The sequence below is a fragment of the Pteronotus mesoamericanus genome, unplaced genomic scaffold (assembly GCF_021234165.1).
Source record: "Pteronotus mesoamericanus isolate MK-2021 breed Mesoamerican mustached bat unplaced genomic scaffold, CSHL_Meso_final contig_29, whole genome shotgun sequence".
Lineage (NCBI taxonomy): Eukaryota > Metazoa > Chordata > Mammalia > Chiroptera > Mormoopidae > Pteronotus > Pteronotus mesoamericanus.
Window position 1 is genome coordinate 702,827 of NW_026555123.1, and position 24,458 is coordinate 727,284.

A 24,458-nucleotide genomic window follows, 5' to 3' on the forward strand; every position below is an offset into this window, starting at 1 on the left:
AGTTGGAAGCCAGGTACCATGAAATGCAACTTAAGCCATAAGCCAAATCACTGCCTCAGATGCATTTCTTTAGAAATCCCAACATTTGTAAGGAATGAGAAAAATATGACATTTTATAGGATCACTCGATGGGAAAGTTTCTTAATAAAGCTAATTCTTAAATAACATTAACTGGAAGAGCTGGTTAAGCATTGACACAGTTAAGTTATAAGAGAAGATCACAAACCACCAGCCTTTCTAGAGGTTAAACTTTAGTAAAATGACACATTTAGTGAGTCTTTTTTCCTGTACCAAAATTATCATGTCCAAACAATAAACAGACCTTTTCAAAACAAGAAATATGAAGAGAAAACTGCAGCATCAACATATCTTTATAGTTATCACTTGAAATATTTAAAACAAATAGTATTTTTCTACATTTTAAAAATCACTACGGACACTGCAAATAAGGCTTATGTATTTCTTTAGCAGAATACGACGTGATGTACTGTTTCCTATACCTGCTCTAACAAAATGAATTTCAATACGGTTACATTCTGGAACCTTCCAAAGCTCTTTAAATTTACAGAAAATAAATTGTATTTGGTTACGTAAAGACTAGGTCATACGGCTGGAACAGGTTTCAGTCTATGGTTACACATATACTAGGACACATTTGCTCAGATTAAGCCCGTGGGAAAGTTGCACTTCATACCAAGTTCCTTGAGACTTCCTTTGGGGGAGATGTACCATGGGGGGCTGAGAAAGGGTTCTTACACACGAAGACAGGCTCTTCGTCACCTGCCGCTGTGACGCATGGCAGAAAATCCTTAGTAAATAATGGGGCTAGGCTACTGAGTTGAATTTAACAATTAATTTTCCTTGTTTTGGTATCTACTTGGAGACCCACTGATGTATTAGAAGAGAAAAATTTAGCCTTCTGGTCTATTTCTTAGGAAAGGAAGACGTAGCAGTGATACATGTTTCTCCACGATGGCAGAGATCTGTCACTCGAGCCACGCCGCAGCACTGCCGCGTGTACGGTTGGTGGTTCTCGTTGCGGACATGCTCTTAAGTCAACCGATAGCCCACGGGGCGCTCACACTGCTTCTGCAACGTCATCCTCTAGTCTCAAGTGTTTGCCAAGTTCTAAAAACGCTTTGTCATGAACATGCATGTGGTGTGCTGAAGAGAAAAAAAAAAAAAGCAAATCAGGGGGCAGCTGCTGAGGATACTCTTTAAAACCCCGAAAGATATTTAACATCCTATTAAATAAATAACTTAGAAGGAAATAGAAAGGGATGAAGGCAGAATGCACAAGCATACCATACTATTTGTTTTGTTAGAACAGTTTTACACTAACGTGTGTACATTTTCAGTCCTATCCAATGCTTCCGCGATGCCACGCCCAAAGCTCCTTTAGTTGTGCACATAACATTACCCAAGTGCTTTCCAGTACATGCTTGCATGTCTTACTGCTCATTGAATCATTAGGCTTGAATGAGCAATGAAGGTCTTTGATATGAGTTCATATTCCATAAATAACTTTTCCAAAGATCATTCAACAGATTGTTTCATGTCCTGTAAGTTCTAGCTCAAAGGTTAAAAAACAAAAACTCAAGGAAAAACCTAGCCATAAGGTTGTTCGCTTGGGAATAACATCCATCCCACTTGATCCGCCTCTATCTCAATTATAACGCATGACACAGACTAATTAAAAGAATGTCATATGTCTGCAGTGAGTACAAAAACCATCCAAAACTTCCTTTCTTTTGAGCAAGCAGAGGTCTGCTGTGCATCTTTGCCTTTTGAGCTACTGTCTTCATGAAGAATACCCACTATTCCTGACCAAACAGCCTTTGGTTCTACTGCACCCACAAGCACTGCCTTCTTCTATGACGGCACCACCATTGGAAGAAAATGCGCTGAGGTGTTTTTCCTTCGAGTTTTCTGTCCTCTCCGGGGAGCTCCTTTTCCGTTCAGTGCCACATACATCTGTCTCCCATTGTGCTGCCAGTTAAAGGATGCATAGGTGTTGTATCCATTTTCTTCTATCCTCTCCTTCAGCTTGCAGTCATTGTTAAATTCTTTCTGCAAAGAAAAAACAAAATCTTTTATTCCTGTCATGATGATATTTGATTCCTTTTGACACAAACCATCCATAGAAGCCCAGCCCAAGGGTTTGTTTGCTGTTGACGTTTGTCCATAGGTTGTGCACTTGATACACAATGTCTACAACAGAAGAGTAAAACTCATAAGCACAAGGAGAGTCTGTGTTTGAAGGCACATGATTTATTTTAAGTGACCATCATAACCACATAGTGTGGCCCCCTGAAAAAAATCAGCATGCCTTGAATATGACATGGTTTAAGTGCCTACGATGATTATCATGAAACAAACATGCCACTAACAATATTTGTGATGAGTCAGTGATAAAGAATGGTGTTAAAATCTCTTTTTTTTTTCTTCAGAGTAATAACGAGGGTGCGTCATGGGAAAAATGAAATTACAAAAAAAAGGTGGGCTTTTTAAGTTTTCAAACTTCATTTACTTGTAAATCCACAGTAAATACACCCACATTGATGAGGAAGCAGATCTCAGAGCAAAGCGTAATAGACCTAGATAACTGTCAGGCTGGGGGGAGGCAGGGTGTCTTCTGCTCTTCTAAATTCTAGGTTTCTAAATTTTGGAAGTTATTTACAATTTTCCATAATTTTGAATTTTGATAGGTTTTATTCTGAAATCTAGGAACGACTGAAAGGTAGGAAATGGAACGCTTTACTTTGTAAATTACCATATCAAAGAAATTATAAATATGGTGACTAGCACTGCCTATATTGTATAAGCCTGAAGACTTTGATCTTGGGAAATTCCACTCTATGGCTATCATGCTTTGGCTTTGTTTCAAGTGACCATGTGTTTTTAAGGGGATATTCTGGGACAAGGATTGATGTCTTATTCATTCCATAAATCCAGGATCTCACTCTGGACTTAATAACAAAGGGAAGGTACCTCACTAATCTCTAGACTCTGGCTTCAAAAATGTCCTTCTTCACTTATAGCCAAACTAAAGCAGTTAAGAAGCTCAAGAATTGGGGCTTTTGCTCTCCTGGCTCTACCTTCTCATCCAAACCAATGGCACTACAGGTATATTTCAGTTAGGGCCTCTACTGGGCATTTCAAGTAGTTTCTCTCACCGCAGGACTTTTTGAAATTTCCACTTAGTTTACAATTCCTCAACAAATGTATATTAAATATCCAGGTTTCTGTGGGCTAGATTGTAATTTTGAAAATTGTCAGAAATGCCCTAAACAGCTATAGTTTGTGTTTATGTGGTTACTTTAAGCTTTGTTACCTGGAATTAACTTATCTTATGTGCTTCTCTTGTGCTTATGTGCTATCAATAAAGCAATATTTAAAAGTAACATTCACATGATTTATTTGGTTAAAAGTAAAAAAAAACGGTAGATTGTTTTAGGGAAATATTTTAACATGATAAAAATTCTGCATTTTTAAATTGTGAGTAGGGCTTTTTTTCTACTTATTCATCTTAGTTTGCTTAAAACTTTATGGTTTTTGGCTCTGACTGGGAGGCTCAGTTGGTTAGAGCATTGTCTCCATATGCCAAGTTTGCAGGTTTGATCCCCAAGTAGGGCACATAGAAGAACCAACCAATGCATGCATAGATAAGTGAAACAACACATCAGTGTTTTTCTCTCTCTCACACTCTCAAAATCAATAAATTTAAAAAAATAAAACTATCTGGTTTTCAAAGCAAAGGTGATTTTTTACATGGATAATTGTATTAATTTCAATAAATTGGGTGCAGTTTAGACACTGGGAGAAGTAAGATAATTTTAAATAATTTTATATCTGAAACAGAGCTGTGTATAGAAAAGTAGCAGTGGATGGTCAATTACTTTTCCTCCCTGAAATAAATGTATAGGACAACGCTTCTTAAAGTGAATGCGCCTGTAGCAGATGCCTCTTCTCAGGTGTCTTTGATATTTAGACCACAGCTCAAATGCTGTCTCAGAATATCTACAGGAAGGGCCTAGGAACCTAGGTTGTTTGTAGCATTTACGTAAATCATAAACATTAAAGTTTTTTGGTTTTTTTTTTTAAATCTAGGCTAGAGTAAGATTTTAACGTAGGGTCTTAGTTTAGAAAAAGGTTTCAGATTTATTTGGGATACCGGTAAATTTCTTTGATCCCTACATCATGCCCTTTGAGGGCCTGTTCTGTTTAAATTCAGTTTTATAATTTATTTTCTTAATTCTGTCAGTCAAGAGAAAATTAATAATATAATAGATGCACTGTGCAGAGAATGAATAATGAAAATATGAGAGATATACATTTTCCAAAAGGAAATAGAGGAACTACACAAGAGAATAGAATTTGGAGCCGCTATAATCAGTGACTCTGGGTGCCTAATAGATATTTTTAAGAAGGCTTATGAAATCAATGGAATTTACCTCTCCCCAAAACAAAGGCAGGAATTGCAAGACTTGCCATATGACATAAAGAATTATATTCACTGTGTACTCATGTATTTTGATGGTATACCCTTTAGATGCAAAGTTCCTATTCCTCTTCCATCTTGAACAGGACATTCAATTTAATGAGATTTTCCACTTAATTTGAAAAGTTATCATTTTTTGCTTTTCCTGATGGTCTTGCAGAATCACAGGACAGTGCACTATGGTAAGAGGAAGGGTTTCTTTCTGAGACAGGCTGGAAGTGGAGAGCAGAGACCATACTGAGCTGAGCTAGTTGGAGGGGCGGTTAGGTTTATGCTTCGCACAGCTCTGTAGATTGCATGGTTGTAAGTGCTGAGAAGACAGCGGGAGGCAAGGCGGATCCTGCCCTTTTGAGGTTCACCATCTACTAGGAGAAGACAGCCAACAAAAAATGCATTAATGAGAGAAATACCTGATAGGAGCCACCGCAGATAACTAAAATGGGGTGGTGTGACAGAAAGCAGCTGGCTACCTATTTTAGGTGTAGAGAGAGAATGAAATAATTCATAGTCCTCAGAGCTCAGGACGAAGTGTAGGCACGGTACATGGGCAGCGGTGGGAGAGAAAAAAGGATGTGGAGGAACGGGAGGAAGAGCATTAAATACTGTTATGACATGGTTAATTTGAGAGTTATTCATTTCTCCTCGGTGTCACCTTTTAAAAAAGGTGTACTTTATCAATTAAAAATTATTTCAATCTTTTATTGCAATTCATTTTTTTTACATTTTCTCTTTAATCTAATTCATATTAGCTGATTTTAGAGCATTGGTCTTGACTCTGTGTGTGTGTGTGTGTGTGTGTGTGTGTGTATCAGAATCTCTTTTTACCCAGTAATTCTGGCAATAGTAGATTAAGGAGGGATCTGGACATGTTCGTTGAAAAGAAAAGAAAAAATGCCTCAAAAGTGATTGTGATGTGAACCCCTACCTGCAACCACTTTTTAAAAATAGTCTATTACTCTTCTAGGCTCTTTAGTAGAGCAACATATAAAGGAAAACTTAACTAATATTCTTCTGACTCCTCCCACCCCAGAAGCATTTAGCCCAGCGAAAGGGACTGAACTAAAGTGTTTCTGACTCTCCGATTTTAAGTGGACCTGATATGAATGAAATAAAAGACTGTTCTATATCCAGACCAATTATGGAATCGGGTTCCCATGATTGTCAACTTGTGGTTGCCAAACCAGTAACATCAGGAATACCTGGGACCTTGTTCAAGTGCAAATTCTTAATTTCTACCGCAGACTTACTAATTCAGAAGACCTGGGAATGTGTCTTAATAAATCCAGTGATTCGTACAAATACTCAAGTTTGAGGGCTGCTGGCACTTCCATCTTTTGTTAATCAACAAAATAAGTTCATTTACACATTTTAAAGTGACATTTCTTAATACTTGCCATGGAACACTGGGATGTATCTACCCAAAGCACTGGCTGTTCCAGCTCCATGACAGAATTAATCACTCTTGTCTACTGTCTAGGTGAATACAATGCTGGAGTTGATTCAACAGCACACAAGATGATGAATTTCTTGCTACATCTCTCCATTTCAGATTTTAACAGAATAAGAAACACCCGAGCCCCTGTTTTATCTTCAGCTGTAACGCACACGTTACATGGCTTTCTCCTCAATTCAAGATCTTTGTTTTCAACGGCCTTGTCCCAGTCGCCTGCAGCGCCCATGCCGGCCTGACTAGATGCTCCTGCGAGTCTGACCGGTGAGCAAACCAGAGCACTGACTGGCGGACGCCAGCAACAGCCTGGGTGGCACACTAATGGGCGAACTACAGGGCGGGTTACAGAGTTGGGAGGGCTGCCCTGCCAGCCCTTGAAACCCTGCCGACCAGCCCACTATGGCTCTATTTACTAGCTATGGAACGATAACAAAGCCACTCAACATCTGGGGTAGGGGGAGCATTCCAAAACTGTGGTAGTAATTCACTACACCGAAGTTTGAAAATAAAAGCAGAATACTTACTGAGCCATAGAGCTTCCCCTTCTTGTTCATGGCTAAATAATAGTTGCTGTTAATGGCTTTGACGGCAACAACTCCGATTTCCACTGAAGTTATCTTCAGGATACCTAAAACATGAAATTAAAAAAGGCCATACTTAAAGAGTCACATGAAGTTAATTGAGAGAAAGGTAAATCAGGAGAAACTAGTGAGTTTATTTTTAATGGTTCTAAAATCAAAAGATGTTAAAAAATTGGAAATAAAACCTTAACTTCTTTCAGTGTGCCTAAAAACCCAGAAGCTGCACAGAAAAAAAGTAGTAGTTCTTTAAAAGAATTCCCCTGTATTTTACTCTGAGCATATAAGGGAAAATATTGTTTTAATTAAAATGCTTCCTTTGCTAACTCTGCATTTTCAACCCCATAAATATTGAAACAACTCTACTCATCTTAGCCTAGATTTCACAAAAACTTATCAGAGCACACATCTGTAGTATGGTATTAAATTAAATCTATAGCATATGTCAATAATATGTAAGATTTACCTCAATCTGTAAAAACAGTGGTAAACTATTTCTTCTTTGTAGGACACTTAGATAAACTAAATATTTTGGCTACATTTAACTGATAAATTTATTTTTGGTGAATGTGTTGACATTTAGAGGTACAGAGAGACTAATTCCACATCCACATTGTCTTTAAAATAGTAGAATTACTACTCTAGGTTGGGAGAATATCCATCAGTAATTTTTTAAGGTTTTTTTTTTTTTTATATATATATAGACAGAATGGAAAACTGAGGGAATTAGTAACTGACAGACAAGACATCTTTCCCTCTAATATACAAGTTTTGGTTGATGCGTCTACAGATAATTTTCTCTGAAAAGTTTGTGGGAAACTAGAGAAAAGGCATTTGATAGTCTACTCATAATATCCACCTACTGTATGTTAAGAAAACTGTGGGTCCTAGCTACGTACTTCATGTTTCATAACTCTTGGGAAAGCTCTCTCAGGGTACGGGGACAGCATCGTGATGAACAAAAGCCTTAGGATCCAGAGCGGTCGGGTTTGAACCCTGGCTTTGCATTTATTGGTGAATGACGGGCATAGAAGTCACTGAACTGCCTGTGTCTTAATTTCATTTGTAAAATGGACAACAATAGTAACTCCCTCATAGTCTTATGAGGATTAAATCTGAAATACATAATAAATAATTAGGAATTGCTTGCGAGCTTAGTGACTTCTATATTATTATTAGAGGGAAGTTTTCATCCAAGGGTTCTAGATTTTTGGAACTTCTTCACCAAGGTGGTAATCCTGAACAGAGCCTGCAAATTCCTATTGGCTTAGCCCATAAAATCTGGAATTTGGTCATATGTTATCATTCATTGTATATTAGCTATCAGAAGAAATATCATCCTAAATATGATTGACAAATTTTGTATTTATGCAAAGGAGTCCTAAAGATTATTTGGCTAACATGTATTAAGTACACATGTGCAGGCTTTGTGTGAGCTCACTCTCTGGAAGATGCAAAGACAAATAAGACACAGTTTTTACTTTCAAGCCAGTGGAAAAGAGTGGCTTGTTCTCATAACATGAATGCCTACCTTTCTTTCACAGGTTGATGAGCAATGTGGAGGTCAATAGAAATGCTTGAATTTCCCCTTTGCAAATTTGACATAACCAGAGAGACATGTGGCAGAACTATATGCCATGGACCATTCTGTCCAGATGTCCTGCAGGAAGCCTCCAACCTACCACAGCATACATTCTTAATAATAGACTAAGATAGATCTTGATTGACAAGTTCAAACCAAGGGAAGATTGTAGAGGGTGAAGGAGACATTATCTATTCTCTTAACATCCATTTTCTTTATACTGATAATTACCTCCAAGGTATGAACTCATACACACACATTCATTTGCATAATGTAAAAAGAACTTTCTTGTAGTTTATTGCTTTAATTCTCATAATGGTCCTATAAGGAGTTATTCTCAGTTGCAGATTTAGAAAGTGGAGGATACCGAGGTTGTATAACTTACACACAGGTCAGTAATGATGGATCCAACAGGGAAGCCTTGACTTTCTGAGCATCTTGCTCTCAATCTCTGATTATTTTGCATCTATATCATATCTCCCTGCTCTTTCCTGTTCCCTCAAGGGAATCCTGTTGGAAAATCATATGACAAACAACTCATGGAGATAATAGTCTTCAACAGGCAAGTTGAAGTTTCAGAGAAGATTTCCTTGTCTGAGTTTCAAAGAAGGAAATCTAATGGACTTTATATTTATGTCCTAAGCAGAAGTCATAATTTTCATGTAAATCCTCTTTTCTTTTAACTTGCAGGATGTGTTATATTTGATGAATCCTTGAGTAGTAAATCTGAGGGGGTGGCCATTCACAAGTATCTTTCCTAGTTCATGCTTGTCATTCTTCTCCAGAAGAGAAGCATCTGATACAGTTCTCTCTAGTCATCAGTGGACCAAGATGATTTGGGCTCTTAAGATAAAAAAGCAATTGTGCTCGGTACTATCTTCCTCCTTAAATACTTTTTCATGGACACAACAGGACAATGTAAAAGACAAAACTTTGATAGAGTGGACATAGGTGGGGAAGCTAGGTGTAAAAAATAAATGCAAAATCCTATTGCTCTCTTTTGGGTACAAAGAATAGGAATATACAAAGGAATCCTAAAGATTATTCAGCTAACGTGTATTAAGCAGACATGTACAGGCTTTGTGTGAGCTCTCACTCTGGAAGATGCGAAGACAAGACACAGTCTTCACTTTCAAGGCATTTTAAAAGCAGGTAGGGTAATGACACAGATAACTAAAGCAATTACAATGCAAAGAATATATTAAGGGCTATATCAGAGAGAAAATGTATTGTTGTGGCTGTGAGTTGTAAAGAAGTCATCCTGAAAAAATGTTGGTGTTTGAGGTGAGGCTTCCTGTGGTAGGGATTGAGGGGGAAGGATTTGAATAGATAAAAGCTTCCAAAGTTGAGGGGAATATTCTGGACAGAGAAAAGTCAATGAGTAAAGAAAGGCCAGAGGAGGGGAGAGAGCTCAGTGTGTGCTGGAGCCACAGCCGGTCTGCTCACCAAGGGCACTTCCCCAAGCCACCCTCAGCAAAACTAGGGTTCTGCTTTGTCGAGTAACAGTGGTGCTTTCCTGGGCGAGGAATATACTTCTCTAAAAATTAGTTGTGAAACTTGGACGCAGCTCATAAATGTCATAGCCTCATGAATTCAGAATTGGTTGTATCTGTTATTTTTCTCTAAATATTGTCATTCAAAACAGAATATAAACCTCTATAGTTTGATAGTTTTAGTCAACGTGCTGAAATGTATCATGACTGGTATAACATAATACACAGATCCTAACCTCTCTAAGTTAAATTCCTCTCTCCCTTCCTCATAGATTGTTGTCAGTGTCCTAAAAAAATCTATTATAATATATTCTAATACGGGAAAATCCATTGAGCTCGAGCTTGCTGTCACATTTACACTGTACATGTCACTGATTACGTGGCCATACCCAAGGGGGCAGGGCCAAATGCTCCAAACATGGTCTTCCTTGCAGAATCACTGTGGGTCCTATCTCTTTAATTGTATATCTTTCTCAAAGTGCCATAGCAATTGCAGTGGTCTGTATATTTTATTAGAACGGTTCATAGTTCATAATATGTGTTCAATATATATTTATTGAATAAATAGATAAATCAGTGACTGGTCCAATGACTGACTGAGTACAGGAAGATGGGGTATTCGTTAAATGCCAATTTTTTTCTTTTGACACTAGAATCATATTTGTTAAACCTTGAGGTTAAGTAATAGCTCCCCATCCAATCAAAAAAAAAACAAAAACCCTGAAAGTAAAAGGAAATGTCAAAAGGGAAAGGTGGTGAAGGGTTTAACCAAAGAACATTTATGCACAACCCATGGACATGGATAACAGTATGGGGATTGGCTTGCGGAGGGGAGAGGGTGTGGCTTGGTGGAGGTGGGGAAAGAGGGAAAAAGCAGGAACAAGTGGAACAGCTTAAAAAAATAAAGACAAAATTTTAAAAAAGGAAAAGTCAAAATTTTGTATACTTCAAAGGAAAAGTCAGTGAATTACAAAACATAAATATTTTTATTATTTCTGGGGAAATTATTATAAACCTCAAACTTTAAATTTTCTAAATAATAGATGTATGGCTCTGCAACTAGGTAGTATTAAAATTGTGAGAAAAGGTTTCTCAGACACGGATCAGAAAGGCCACCTAGGGTGTGAGGTCTCTAGTCAAGGCAACATTCTTTTAGAAAAGCACCATTTGGGGTCTTAAACTGAATTTAAGACAGTAGCAGCCCCAAAACCAAGAACTGATACAGAGTGACTCTCATGTGGCATATGCTCTCATGGCTCATTTAATATTCACCAAGTATCCCAAGTAAATATGATGTTCTTACAATGCTGAAACTGAGCCTTAGAGAAAGTAAGTGAATTGGCAGATACATTCTCACTATAGTATAGAAGGTTTGGTATTTGGGTCCAAAGCCCATTCTCTTTCCAGTCCATTAGGCTTTATTAAATAAAGTTGACAATAGCCATAGAACAAAAGCAACAATAAAGATAATTTTATCCATTTAAAAAACTTTTCTGCATATCTAGCAGTCTTGATTTTTAGATTTCAAAAGTATGTTAGAGAAGCATATAGTTTAGATTAATTTTTCTAGGTCAACTCAAGTTTTACAGCTCTTTGACTTTATATATTAAAAATAATTTGGAACTTGCATTTTCAAGCTCACTCATTTCTTTGTTCATATATAGAGATTATAATAAAAATTTAATGTTTTTCTCAATGAATCAGTCATCACAACTAGCTCGGATGCCCTTCTCTACTGTGAAAGTAGAGTGCTCTCGGCAGGTCCTGAGCACCTGCATGAGAACCAGTGGATACACTAAATATGTACTCTGGTTAGAACTGAATCAAAAGTATGGGCAAATGAGGTAATATTCTTTTCTGAATAAAGGACATGAGGTTTTGTGTAGAAACCCTAATGTCTCTTTTTTATAGGTTCTCAGGTACATTCAGAGAGTGAACATCTACACAGGTGTGATGTTAAAATTTTAGGGGAAACATAAAGAAATCCAGCTTTATGTCTATCACAAACTATGTTACTTTTATCTTTCATGTCTATGATAAAACAAATGTAATTTTTTCCTATGTTGTAAAAGTTATAATAGATAATTTGCAGATGACCAAGTGGGGTATAATTTTGCTTCATAAATATTGGTGTTTAAAAATATTAAACGACAATTATTTTTTTCAGCTGGTAGTTGGCGCATTTACACCCTTGAATTTGTTTCAAACATGACTCCACTCATGGTTCTTGACAGTGAAATGCTACTTTACATTTAGGAAGTCCGATAGATTCTAGGCTTATATGATCATGTCCAGAAAAAAATACATAGTAGTTTTCAATATCTAAATAATTTCCATCATAAGAATTAGAAACATTGCAAATACCAAGTGTTTTCGCCTCTCTTTAAAGTGAAACAGAGCTAAATTAAATGAAGCCTCAAAATAATTATGTGGACTATTGGACTCCCACACAGCACAAAGGCCCTTCCTGAACACTGTGCTGAGAGACTTGACCAGACTTCAGCTTGGCTCCCATCCTCACTAGGCCGTGTCCCCAAAAGTCCCCCCAGACCTCTTGGTGAGCCTTTACTTAAGGAAATTCAACGCTGCCAAACAGCAAATTGTACATTTCCCCAACCCACCTTGCCAAACCATACTTAGTAATTCTCCACTTACACTGCTCTGTAATTTTTCATTTCCGTATAGCCTCTAGTCTCTCTTGTCCCACCTTTTCCAATTTCCTATAATCCCTCTTGGTTCCCTATCTATTCTCCCTTAAAAATTGCAGCTAACTTTTTCTTAGCTGGAGTTGAGCTCCATTAATACTGCAGTCTCTCTCCCTTACTGCAGTAGTGTGAACAAAATCTGCCACATGGCCTTGAACAAGCATCTGGTGCTGGTTTTTCATGTTTGCTTGTTTGACGATTAAATGAGCTTAAAGAAATATGGAGAGTATGGAGTAGAAAGCTGTCACCAAATTCATGGGTAGCATGGACCCAGTAAAATATTCCACAGGTGGTGCATACAAAAAGGAGAAGGGAATGGGTGTTGGAAGACTAGGGAAGGAAAGCACCTAGCTGTGGGGTCACAGAACCATGCGGTAAGAGATCTCTGTTTTTACTGTTTAGCTTAAGGACCCCCATGTGCTTCAAACCTGTGTGGGATTGCCTATTTGCTTGATTCAACAATTTCAAAAAACTGCATCTAGATCTAGCTGAGCTCTCTTGAAAGAGTGTCAAAATGTCCCTAATTAATTTTTGTGTTATGTACTTATTTTCTGCTCATTTCTCTCCATCCTGCTGAGCCATGTCTATTTGACTGTCTGACTCTTCCTGTCTCTCTCCCTCCCCACTCCTCTCTCTCTCTCTCTCTCTGTTTCTCACACACACACACACACACACACACACACACACACACACACACACACACAGAGGCTGATAAGGACCTCACACAAAGTTTTAAAGGAAACAGCCAAGTCACATTTAATGTGATAAAATTTATGGAGGCGCTTGGGAGCTTGGGAGCTTGGGAGAAAGTGGTCGCTCTAAAAGAGGAGAAGGCCTTGTCTGAACATCTCAGTTCTGCTACTTAACTAGCTGTGCCACTTTGGGTAAGCCAGCTATACCCTGAGGCTCAGTTTCCCTGGGGCTGCTAGTTGCCTATAGCTCACAGGACTGCACAGAATCTCAGTTGGGATACTGAAAAGGTATATCTACTGTCTGCTGAGTCAGAATGGCTGGCAAGTGAATGGGTCTTCTAGACCAGTGGTTCTCAAACTTGAGCATGCGTAAGGATCATCTGGAAGGTGCCAGAGAACTTGACTTTCCAGCAATGTCCCAGGCAACGATGATCCTGCTCGGCCAAGGACCACACACTGTTCTATAAACTATGACTCAGAGACAGAGCCGGCCTTTGACATAAAAAAGTATTGACAGAAACATGTGCAGAGAAGCAGAACCACAAACAGGAATAGACACAAATCACTGTAGCAGCTTAACATCAAAGAATGGTTTTGAAAGCATGTGGAAAGAAGTACTGGGTTTTTGTTATGCTTGTTTTTGATAAGTGTGGGACTTTAACATCTGCATCACTGCGATATCTGGATTTGGAATTTGTTTACAAACATACTACCTTGTGTTTTATAGTCAGTTTTTCAGACTTGCAAGAAGATTATTATCAGACTCTTTATTTTCTTCTCTTTAATAGGAACATGGAAGTGTTGGTGGGAACTTAATTGTCTTCAACTGCCCCTTTAAGTATTTATAGACGTTCTTATAGAATTAACTGTGTTGACACTAGGAACTAAAGGTGTACAAGGCCTTTAAACTATTCTCAGGCCAAGAAATTGCTACAAATCAGTAGGCATTCACTTGATCGCTTACTTTCCACCCAGAGTTACAGGCATATACTTGCTGTAGAATGATCTCACCACCTTTAAAAGGAGGATGCCAGAGTGGGCTAATCATTAATCTATGTCTGGCCCACCTTGTACTATTATAGACTCTGGCTGCCTGTTCAGCATAATGCAATAGAGCTATTTAGTTTCTCTATTAGCCACAGTTCTTTCAGATACCCTTGACATTCATTTAGAATTACACATGGAAACAGGACCTGCATTTGCAGAATATCCTTATCACTTCTATATAAGATTTATCTTCCCCAATATGCATGCTAAAGACCAAAATGACCTTCTACATTCTCATCTGGTGCTTCAAGTCATAAAATAAATGCAATGATTGCTGGCTTTATTGATATGCACAGTGGCACATTCTAAAACTTTTCTGAATTTAAAGGCCATTTTAATTGACCAGTATTGTAATTTAACTATCATCATTGATCTAATGTTAAAGGTATCAGAAACAACATAATCTAGAACGGTAATTCCCTGTTGTAAATTAATTGTTAAATTGTGTTAAAGATAAATATTCTATAGCATCTTTATTGCAAATGAAATGTGACCCTGGGTTCTTTCATGTTGATCATTAGTCAACAAATATTTGCATATGATCATCTAATGTGTCTCTTATGACACTGTGCTAGGTCAACAGATTTAGTAAACTCAACACCAGCAGCGATTTCGTTTGTCCATTTAATTTTACCAAACTATGTCAGGAAATAGATAATTATCAATATTATAACTGCCGTGTTTTCAAACGTTACCTTGTGTGTTCTTAGATTATATTCACAATGAGATATAAATCGCATGTTTCTATGAATAAGAATTTATTTGAAGGTTTTGAGAATTGTCCACAGTAAGTGCTGATATAAATTTAATTAACTTACAAAATGAGAAAAGATTACTGTCTCATTTTAGATGAAATAAATACCTAGAAAAGCTTGTCCGTCCCTGGAGATAGGAACTTCACCCCCAACCCAAGTTACCAGCAATCCAGGAGAAAAAAACACTGGAAACACTTACATGTTTGAGCCATTCACTGTGACCCAAGGTCATTGACATTGGACCCCATCTTACCATGGGATAAATGGTGAGCAATAGCATAAAACAGAAGAGTTTAGAAAGGAAGAGTGAAGATACACTTAGAAAAGCCCAGCACAATTTGTTTTAAAGGTAATAAGGTCAGGCACAAGGCAGACAGTAATTACTGAAAATATTCCTTTTTAAAAGATAAACATATTTGTGTCAGGAAATATATTTGTATATAAAGTTCTATAAAGCTCTTTATTAGTTTTGCCCTTTTATCTTGTTTTTTAGTCAAGAAATCAGTTCTTCAAAAAATTATGGAAATTTAGAGATCTGGTTTGGTTTCGTTTTGTTAGGCCTGGCAGCCGGGCCACACCCCAGACTGGCCCTATTCTGGTTACACCCCTGCATTTCCCATTTGGGGAAAAAAAGTTCGAGGGACCCCCCAGTGTGGCTTGCCTGCCCTCTCCCAGCTGGGGAAGGGGGCGGGCAGGGAAAGCTGCCGTTCTCTGTAGCAAGAGTTTTAAAAACCTACCATATCAATATAAGAGACAACCCCTTGCTATGTTGTTGCTGCCGGAAACATCTATAAAGAATTCAAAGCGATACTGGAAAGGAGTTATGCTCTAATAAAAGCCAACCAACTCCCTAAATTAGATCTTCTGCAGTAAGGAGGCATTGGTAGGCATGCCAATTGTAAAACTTTCTCCCTCCTCCACCGTAGAGACCAAGTCGTTATAAATTATTTTGAGAAATAGTCTCCATTCCATCAAAACTTCTCATCAGTCGAATTTTAAAGCACAGATTTCAAAGCCTCAAAATCAACTAAAATAACTGAACAAGAAAACTTACTCTCACTTATTTAGTGAGAAAAGTTCAGGTCATTTGAAGCTTAAGATAAAGCTTGGTTTTAGTAAATTGTAGAATCAGAGCGAGATGAAATCTAGAGGTGGTTTGGCACGTCCCTGATGCCCCGCGGTGACCGATGCCCCGCTGGAAAGCCAGGCCGGTGCAGCAGTGCCCAAGCACCTCCCGATTACTTCCAGCCTGAAATAAATGGTTAGTGCATGTTCTTTCTGGAGTACCCTGAGGCTCCTATAAACATTTATAAACTGTTGGCGGCCAGGCAAAGATTTTATACCTACTTAATGTTTCATAGGCTAATTTATCTTGTGCATTACACAGGAACGATTCATCCTAGTGGAGCTCAACCACCGCGTTTTATTAACTAAGAAAGAAGAATTCGAAAGCCGCCCTAAAGCGCGGGAGGAAGCACTCCAAGGGCATCTTTCACTGATCCGCGTGGCCATGTATCCAACAACCACACACGTGTTCCTGTGAAATGTCTGCCACGTTTACTCAAGTTCTTATGAACAACTTTAGATAACTAAATATAATGCAGAATATCTTTACTCTTCAATTTAATGAAAAAAAAAATGGGTCAGCAGAGCACATCTTGATGTTGGGTTTCTGGCAAGGAAAAAGCTTACCTTATGCACTGAAGTGTTCACAAGTTAGCTAAGCACGAAGAGCCCTCAGCAGTTTAAAATACTTACTGGATAGCAAGTTTAAAGGCGCAAGCTCAAGGCTCATTTTGAAGATGCATATTGTAAATTTGCCAAGCTTTCAACATGGTATAGAATAATATAGAATTAGCTTATGAGCTCTTTCAAAGATTCTTTCCATAGTCTCTTAGAGAGCAACTATAATATTCATTAAGAAATACAAATACTACTATTTGTATGTGTATTTTTATTTGCAAAAAGAGAAGTAATCTATATACTTGCCAAAGCAAAACATTAAATTGCCATATATAAAATGGTATATTTCTGTAACTCATGATTTTGAAATTAGAAATTCTGCCTTCCACTGAAAAAGGAAAGTTTAATCAAGACGCTTGTGAAGGTCATGGTCCTCTGGACTGCAGAGCGCCCTGGTTTGGCCACACACCAAGGCAGAAGTGATTCTTTACCCTGAAATTTATGCCAGTGCCCATCATTGCCAAACACGCAGCCGGCAAAGAAAATGAATCTCTTAGGTTGGCACTAGAAGGAGACAGCACTTTTCCTTTCTAAATATTAGTAAATCACGTAGCCAATATTTTTCAGAGTACACTGGAGGGGATACTTTCGTAGAAACTAATGTAAAGGGTTTTTTTTTTTCCCCCTGGTACTTAAAATTGTATTGTGAGACAGCACAAAACAAAGATGAAGTGTCGTTGTGAGGGTCAGATGTTCTAGCAGAGAAAGCACAGGAAAAGCAGCATTGGGCTAGAAAGAGATTTTCTTAGATACTTTACCTTAACCACATGGGGGTGGCAGGAAGGTATTATACCTTCTTTATGACAAGCAACTACAAATTGATATTAGGCCCAACATATTTCTTTTATTGTTCTTTGTAATTATGCATGGGAAATGGAACGTTTTAACTCTCAATGAACATTTTTGTTGTCTCATTAATTCTTGAGTTGATGAGCCATTGTTAAAGAGATTACTAGATAAGATGAAGTCTACCTGATATATGACATCTGTTTTCCCATGGTGGACAAAGACCAGGCATTTTCTCAATATTACATCTTATGTAAACACCAATGCTTAAATTGGTTTGAAGTAGTAAGCTCTTGAGAAGGTGCACAAACACTTTAAGAGAAAACTTCTACCTGATCCAATTTTGAAAGTGAAAACTGATGGATAAGGGAACTGTAGGGGGCGATCTTAAATAATCAGTGTTAGGAACAGTTAGGAGAGCTTTAAAAAGTGCTGAGAGATAGGTGCGAAAATATATATATTCAGGCAAAGGTCATTTCATACTAGCCTTGGTTCAAGCCTTAGCAAAGTGTTCTGAATAAAACGTGCTGGAAGTTCAGCAGTTAGGAGTAGAAGATAGATTACAATTACTATGCACTTGAGTTCTCATAAGATATTTCTGATATCCAGATTACAAGAAAAAGACATAAAAAGGAAACCCAAACCCATGAGTTAACAGGGAAGAAATACTGAGAGAAATAAAATTACTGGACTAATTTGATTTTGTATATCTTGTATTAAAATATGCATTCAAACCATGCTGATTATAAATGTTTCAGTTTACTCGATTCATTTTTTTCCAAAATTGTTAAACCCTTTAAAAATTTGGGGAATAAAGAACACTATTCAAAGAAAAGTTACCTTAAGCTTGTTTGTGTTATAACTCAGTTCAGCTGGTTAAAATTCTACTAAGAGTTTGAAGAAATGTTTCCATTTAAATCTACTTGTCAAAATTTGAAAAAGTACTTCTTCCAAAAGAAATACACTGTTAATGTAATTTAATTCATATAATTAATTCTATGAAGGAACTTGAATTGATTTGCTCAATTCTGATAAGCTTGCATTGTCAAATAATTAAGCTCACCTGAAGTAATATGATTAATTTTTAATAATTTATGGTGATTAAAATGTTGGTGCATGGATATGGGATAAGGAAAAACAAGCTAGAAAAAAACCATAATAATTTGAAAGTAAATTTATCAAATTACTATCAAAATAGCAAAAACAATTCTCAGTAAAGTGTCTGGCTTTTTAGCAAGTCAGGTTAATAAATTAATGGAAACACCTATGAAGAAGAATGAGCAACATTCAATAGTTTCATTTAATTGCTATTTCAAGTTTCCTCCTCTACTACTGATTCTGGAAGGTCAGGAAAAAACTGTGATTGTAATATAATTTAATTTAGTGCAACCATTGAAATATTTCAGTGTAGATTATTCTTGGGCAAGATTCAAAATAAACCCTATTTGTTTTCATATAAGGATCTTTATAAATTGTGTCCAAATAGATGTCAAATTTAGTATCATAATATAATTTTAGAAGGGAATATACTTGAAGTTTCCATATATTACAAAAACAGATTCAGAAATCAGGACCCATAACACAGTATACATTTCATAGTCACTGTTATTAAATAGATGAACATCTGTCTTACACAAACAAATCGGTTAGAAAAACAATATTAAAAGTTAAAAAAATCCTAATCAAATAGAAATAAATAAAAGTAGCTGGGCCCTTACAAACTTTCAAAAGCTTGATTAAACTATGGCTGACCATGGAAATGGAACTCAGGATAGAAATCTACTAAGCAATTTTTTACTTAAGGGTAGGTTACAGCTACTACGTAGCTGAACTTATTTCTTTATGCATTGATGCAAGATCTAGTTATGTTTTTATATCAGAGAAAATATTAAGTATGCATATTTCAGGTTTTTTCAAAAGTCTAATCTTTGATCACGTGGCAGAAGTGAGAACTATGGTGAAGAAAGAGAAGAAAGAATTTGGCTGGAGGTAGGAAGAGACTCAACTTGCCCCTACTTTATTGAAAACATGACTCTTCCATTTCTCCGTATGGTCCACATAGCAGGTACCTATATAAAATCATGGAGCAGAAATAATTAGTTTACCTGAAGAAACTAATATGCAAAGTATCCTTTCCAACTTTGGCAAATTTATTTTCCTCTGGAAAGAGGAAAGGAGAGCTAATCTGCATAGGTGGTTATTCTCTCTGTATCTGAATGTGCCAAGTCTTCCCAGAGTACGCGGTGGGGTAAGGTCAGAAGCCACAGAACAGAGGAGCGCACCACTCTCCCCTCCCCACACCGCCATGTCCCAACTGGTCTTGCATCTTCGGCATGACCTCTCACCCCAAGACTGATGCCTCGCATCATTTTGTGTATGTGTATCCAGCTCAAAGGAATGAGCATGTACCCTTAGGACTGGTTAAATGTAACCCTATGAAAATCACATTATATGAGAACCATCAACCGAGCATAAAAAGAGCCACCGTGACTTGCATGTTATAAGAAGAGAAGGAATAAAATGGAGTCCCAAGCCTAAATCCAGAATTATTCTGCTCAGCCTTTTCCTACTAAATTCCACTTGCTTCAGCCACAACAAAATTCAAGGACCACTTTGTTCCCCTTCCTTACAAAGGTGTGAAATCATAGAAACCAGTTTAAAAAGGTTTTGTTTTTTGTTTTTTTAGAAAAGTACCCTAACCACAAAGCCAAGACTCTTTGCCTCAGAAACTTGGTTAAAGATGTTGAGGTAATGCGGTCTGTTGCAAATGACCAAACATAAACAATTGCTTGTTGACTCTAAATCCCTGATGGGTCTTTTCATCTTGAGTGCTTAACAGCTTTCTGACACGGTGGGAGATCCTATCTTTATCACTGCAGTCAAGAAACAGCCCAGCCATTCCGCTTTGCTTTCTCAGTCAATACTCTGAGTCCGGAGAGGATGACAAAGTCTCTTCCTTCTGTCAAAACCTAAAAGCTACTGGGTAGAGGACAGCCATTTCACGCCCTGCCTTTTTCATCATCCTCAGTTCCTCTTTGCATTGTTTCTCTAACCTGCCAGTTGACTCAAACAGCCGCTAATAATTATGTTTGATGTACGAGCTATGTGATCTAATTGCACAGACTTGTGCCACATGTTTTATCCAATTACACCAACTCGATTTCCAAAAAAGAGATCTTCAGAGACATTTTCTTAGCTGTCTTCAAACTCAAAACTTCAAGGGATGTGCACGCTATACTGTTAAACGGCGAGGCTTGAACATGGTTTTCACTTTGTTTTGCTTTCTCCTTCATTCAACCCCTCCACAAATCCTGGCATCCTGGTAGAGTGAGGATTGTACTACTCATTGGAATCTGATAGGTTTCTTTTTTCAACCGCCCTTGCTAGCTAACTATTATGTAAGGCAATCACATTGGGAAGTCAGATATATTTCTGACTTTTAAAATGAAGCAAAATATTGATGCACTAACTCTTTTGGTCGACAAAATTTTCTGGCAAATATATTAGAGGCTGAAAAAATATCAGTTGTTTCCTTTGCAAGACACTTTCTTATATTCTGTACATTTCCTTTATTCCTTACCATAACCTGACAATCTCATGCGTGTTAATAAATACTTTTAAAAAGTCTAAGAAAGAGAAAGCCATATAAGGAAAATTATTTCAAGTAGCCTCTAATCCAGAATAACTTGACATACTTGAAAAATTGATATTACTGAGGAAGATTTTGCTGTTACAACCTATGTTAGTAAATAGGTACATTTCATTGATTTCTTCTGACTTTACTAATTCTAGTTTTTATGTGTGTTCAATTACCAGCCCTCAACCAGCTGATACATATTGATCATAGGCTTTTATGTTGACATATGTCTTCTCCATCAATACTTCCAATTTAAACCAGCACTCCTCATGATAATTTAAATTGGAAATTTCAGAAAATGGGCATGTACCCTATCAGAAGCATTCACTTTGACATTTAGGGCCCAGACCTTCTAAATACCAGTAGTTCCAGGAGAATTACTATCTAGTCTCCAACAAAGACCGGCTGTTTTAGGTACCAAAATCGAATCCAGCTAAAGCACCCAATCCTTAAGAATGGGGAATTGGCAAGATCTTGCTGCAATGCATCTGTATCCGAATAGACAGCTGTGAATTAGCACCAAATGCCTCTTTCTAAGATAGGTAGCCTGGCTTCCCACAGAGAAAGAGTTTCAGCTCCTTTGCATCCCTGGGATCTGCCAGTACAAAGCTTGCCCAGGATGAGCCACATTAATAGCAGTGTCCTCTTGTCATTCTTAAGCTGTCCTTTGGTATTTATAAGCTCATACTCATGAGTTAAATATTTTGCATATATTCTTGCTACTTCAATATCTATCTGATACTTACTCAAAAACTGCAAGGTCTTTAATCCTTTAGTAAGCTTTTTAGTATTTACAAAAGTATTGGATTTTCAAAAGAAAGTTGGCTCAAAGACCATGATAAACAAAGTGCAAGGACCAGTGGTAGTTGATACTTCTCTTTCTCAACATACGTCTTTGGTTACGACGGAGCAGGTCCCCAGCTTATGGTTGACTGCTTATGAGGTCTCAGTGCCTAACTAATCCTGACTTAAAATTCTCCCAGGTAAGTCTCACATGGATAGGAAGCTGGTTTCTGTAGCTGTTCCACCTCTCACCCAGCCACACATCTGGGAAATATTCAGTTTAAAGTCGGGTCCAAGTCTTTTGGCATTAACTACCTGAAAACATTCAGATATCACCAGCAATTTGCCTCCGTCTCAGAAAATTAAAAGCATATTTAAGATATAAGCATGAATATGCAACTAATATTACTCACAAAAATTGAGAACTATTCTTTTATTATAATGGGAGAAAAGGCATATTATCCGATGAAATGGGTAGGGTAAGGCCAAGGGGTAACATTACTCTTCTAAAATAGCTGCATATACATTTTTTATGAATGCTAAAAATAAAGTTTATTTTATATGCTACTGTTTATGGTTATTGTACTGTTGTAATGGTAGAGAAAACACACCTCCTATGTAAATAGTATATAATCTGGTCTATTCCTAAGGAAAGTCAAATTTATCATTTACATTTTTTAAATTATAGATTATGATTACCAGCTCAATTAATCAGGCATCATTGTTTTTTGCTAAGATCACTGCCTATTTAGCTTAAAATAGGAAAAAATACTTAGACAGACTCTAATCTAGTCTCAGTGACTGTCTTCTGTATTTATATTCTTCATAATTAAAAGTGAGCTTATGGGGAACACACTATTATGAGTTATAAGGCTGGTAAAATTATGACAGCATTTATGAACTGTAGCTAAAAGTAAGAAATGGGACAATGGGAGATGACTATGAAAAATTTATTTGGGAGCTCTGTTTTAATTTCTTTGTCAATGTAGAAATTAAGCAAGATTAGCTATCCCTTAAAAAATGTACGTGCTTATTTTAGGAGCTTCTTCTTTGTCAGGGCACTCCACGAAGACTTTGCTTCAGTGCATTTTTCATCTTGGAGCTTTGCTCAGCAAATGGGACTCCGTCTAAGAAACTGCTTGCATTTTATCCATCAACATACAAATGCTAGCCTACTTATTTTATGTGATTTTAGTTTTTATTAAGTAATTGTATTGATAAATAAGAGAAAGAGAAAAGGCAGAGGAAATTGAAAATGTGGCTCTTTGTTCTTTCCTTGGCCATTTGGAAATTTTTCCCATGTGATTTCCATGTTTGGTTCAGTGTGTTCTTAAAAAGCATTGACAATTAAAACATTCTTTAAAAGGTCATTTTGAAGACATGTGAGCAAGTTGTAGTAAGGGTGTTGTATGTGCAATTAGGGTTCCTTTCTCTGTAAAGCTTTCCAGCTTCTCAGATGAATGAGGATCTACGAGCTCAGTTTTCATCACCTTCTGTGACTTCGGGTCTGTGACACAATGTTGTTGATCCCATTTTGCATGCAAAAAACATATGGAATTGAGAATTAAAAGCAGTTAACAGCCAAGCTATTGTAACACCCATAACCACAGACCACCAAGAGCAGAACTCATGCTAGCATCATGCTAAAGGGAATGTGAAGCTCTGCCATGGGGCCTTATGGTGACTCAGTATTGAGTGATTGGTTGATATTTACATGTGGACATTTTGGGGCTTGAGCTGGAGACTTCTGGGCTGTGTTTGGATGTAGCAGAGCTCACTATAAATAACTGAAGAAAAAGATGACACACGCCTCTGTCTCTATCTCCCTCCTCTTAACAACAACTAACAGTATTAAACTCTGTCATATATGTAAAAAGCCAGTATGAACTCCATTTTACCCAGGAATACTACAGAGGTATGTTTAGCAACTTGTTAAAGTCTCTTTCTACTCTTGGTGTGGAATCCAGCTTTGGCTTGGCAAATTGCGAGCTGCATGAATTAGGAAGAGCCAGTTAACCTCTCAGAATCTCCTTCCTCGTCTCTAAAATAAGGAGGTTGCCCCAGAGGTGATTATCAGAGTCTTTCCCTGCTTTACAATTCCACGATCCATGAACGAGAGCCAACGTTACAATTTAGGATTTGGCACCTGGTTTTATGCTTTGCTAGTGCCATGGAACTGCTTATTTCATTAATCTCACATATTCCCTTTCTCTGTGTAACCTGGTTTGACTTTGCTGTTTTTATTTTAGAGGAACTAAGCATACTATCCCTTTGGCAACTGCGGGTGGTTCTTCAAAGAACTTTTTATCAAACTTTAAATAAACGGAATGCCTAGTGATGGTGCCTTCTAGTGGGTGAAACCCTATCTCCCCTGGATAGGGTCCGGGTAGAGCTTCTCGAGCTTCTCAAGCTTCTCACAGAACCTGAGGCAGGTAGGGCCTCAGCTCGGCAATTACCAGCTCCCCGGGGTTTCAATGCTGCTGGTCCTAGGACCATACTTGGAAAAGCAAGAGGTGAAGTGGTGAGTGTTCTCTGGTACATACTTGGTTCAGGTAAGGAAGGAAACACATTCAGCATGTGCTAAGCGGTAAGTTCCTAGTTAGTAGAAGAAGAAGAAGGAAGAGGAGAAAAAAGAGGAGAAAGAAGGCAGGAGAACAGGAAGGAGGAAGAGGAAGAAAAGGAGGAGGAAATCAGCAGACTGAAAGG

The 24,458-nt window shown here is 37.6% G+C and overlaps 1 protein-coding gene across 1 annotated transcript in view; it reads right to left on the bottom strand.

Annotated features, from left to right (window-relative positions):
• Positions 1-1,663: 1,663 nt before the first annotated feature.
• FGF10 (fibroblast growth factor 10) overlaps positions 1,664-24,458 on the bottom strand; it is a 76,235-nt gene continuing 53,440 nt past the window's right edge. The window contains exons 2-3 of the mRNA XM_054575325.1: positions 6,476-6,579; positions 1,664-2,070 (exon numbers count right to left, since the gene is read on the bottom strand). Coding sequence (XP_054431300.1) covers positions 1,873-2,070; positions 6,476-6,579 — 302 coding nt within the window. The 3' untranslated portion in view covers positions 1,664-1,872. The remainder of the gene's footprint in view (positions 2,071-6,475; positions 6,580-24,458) is intronic.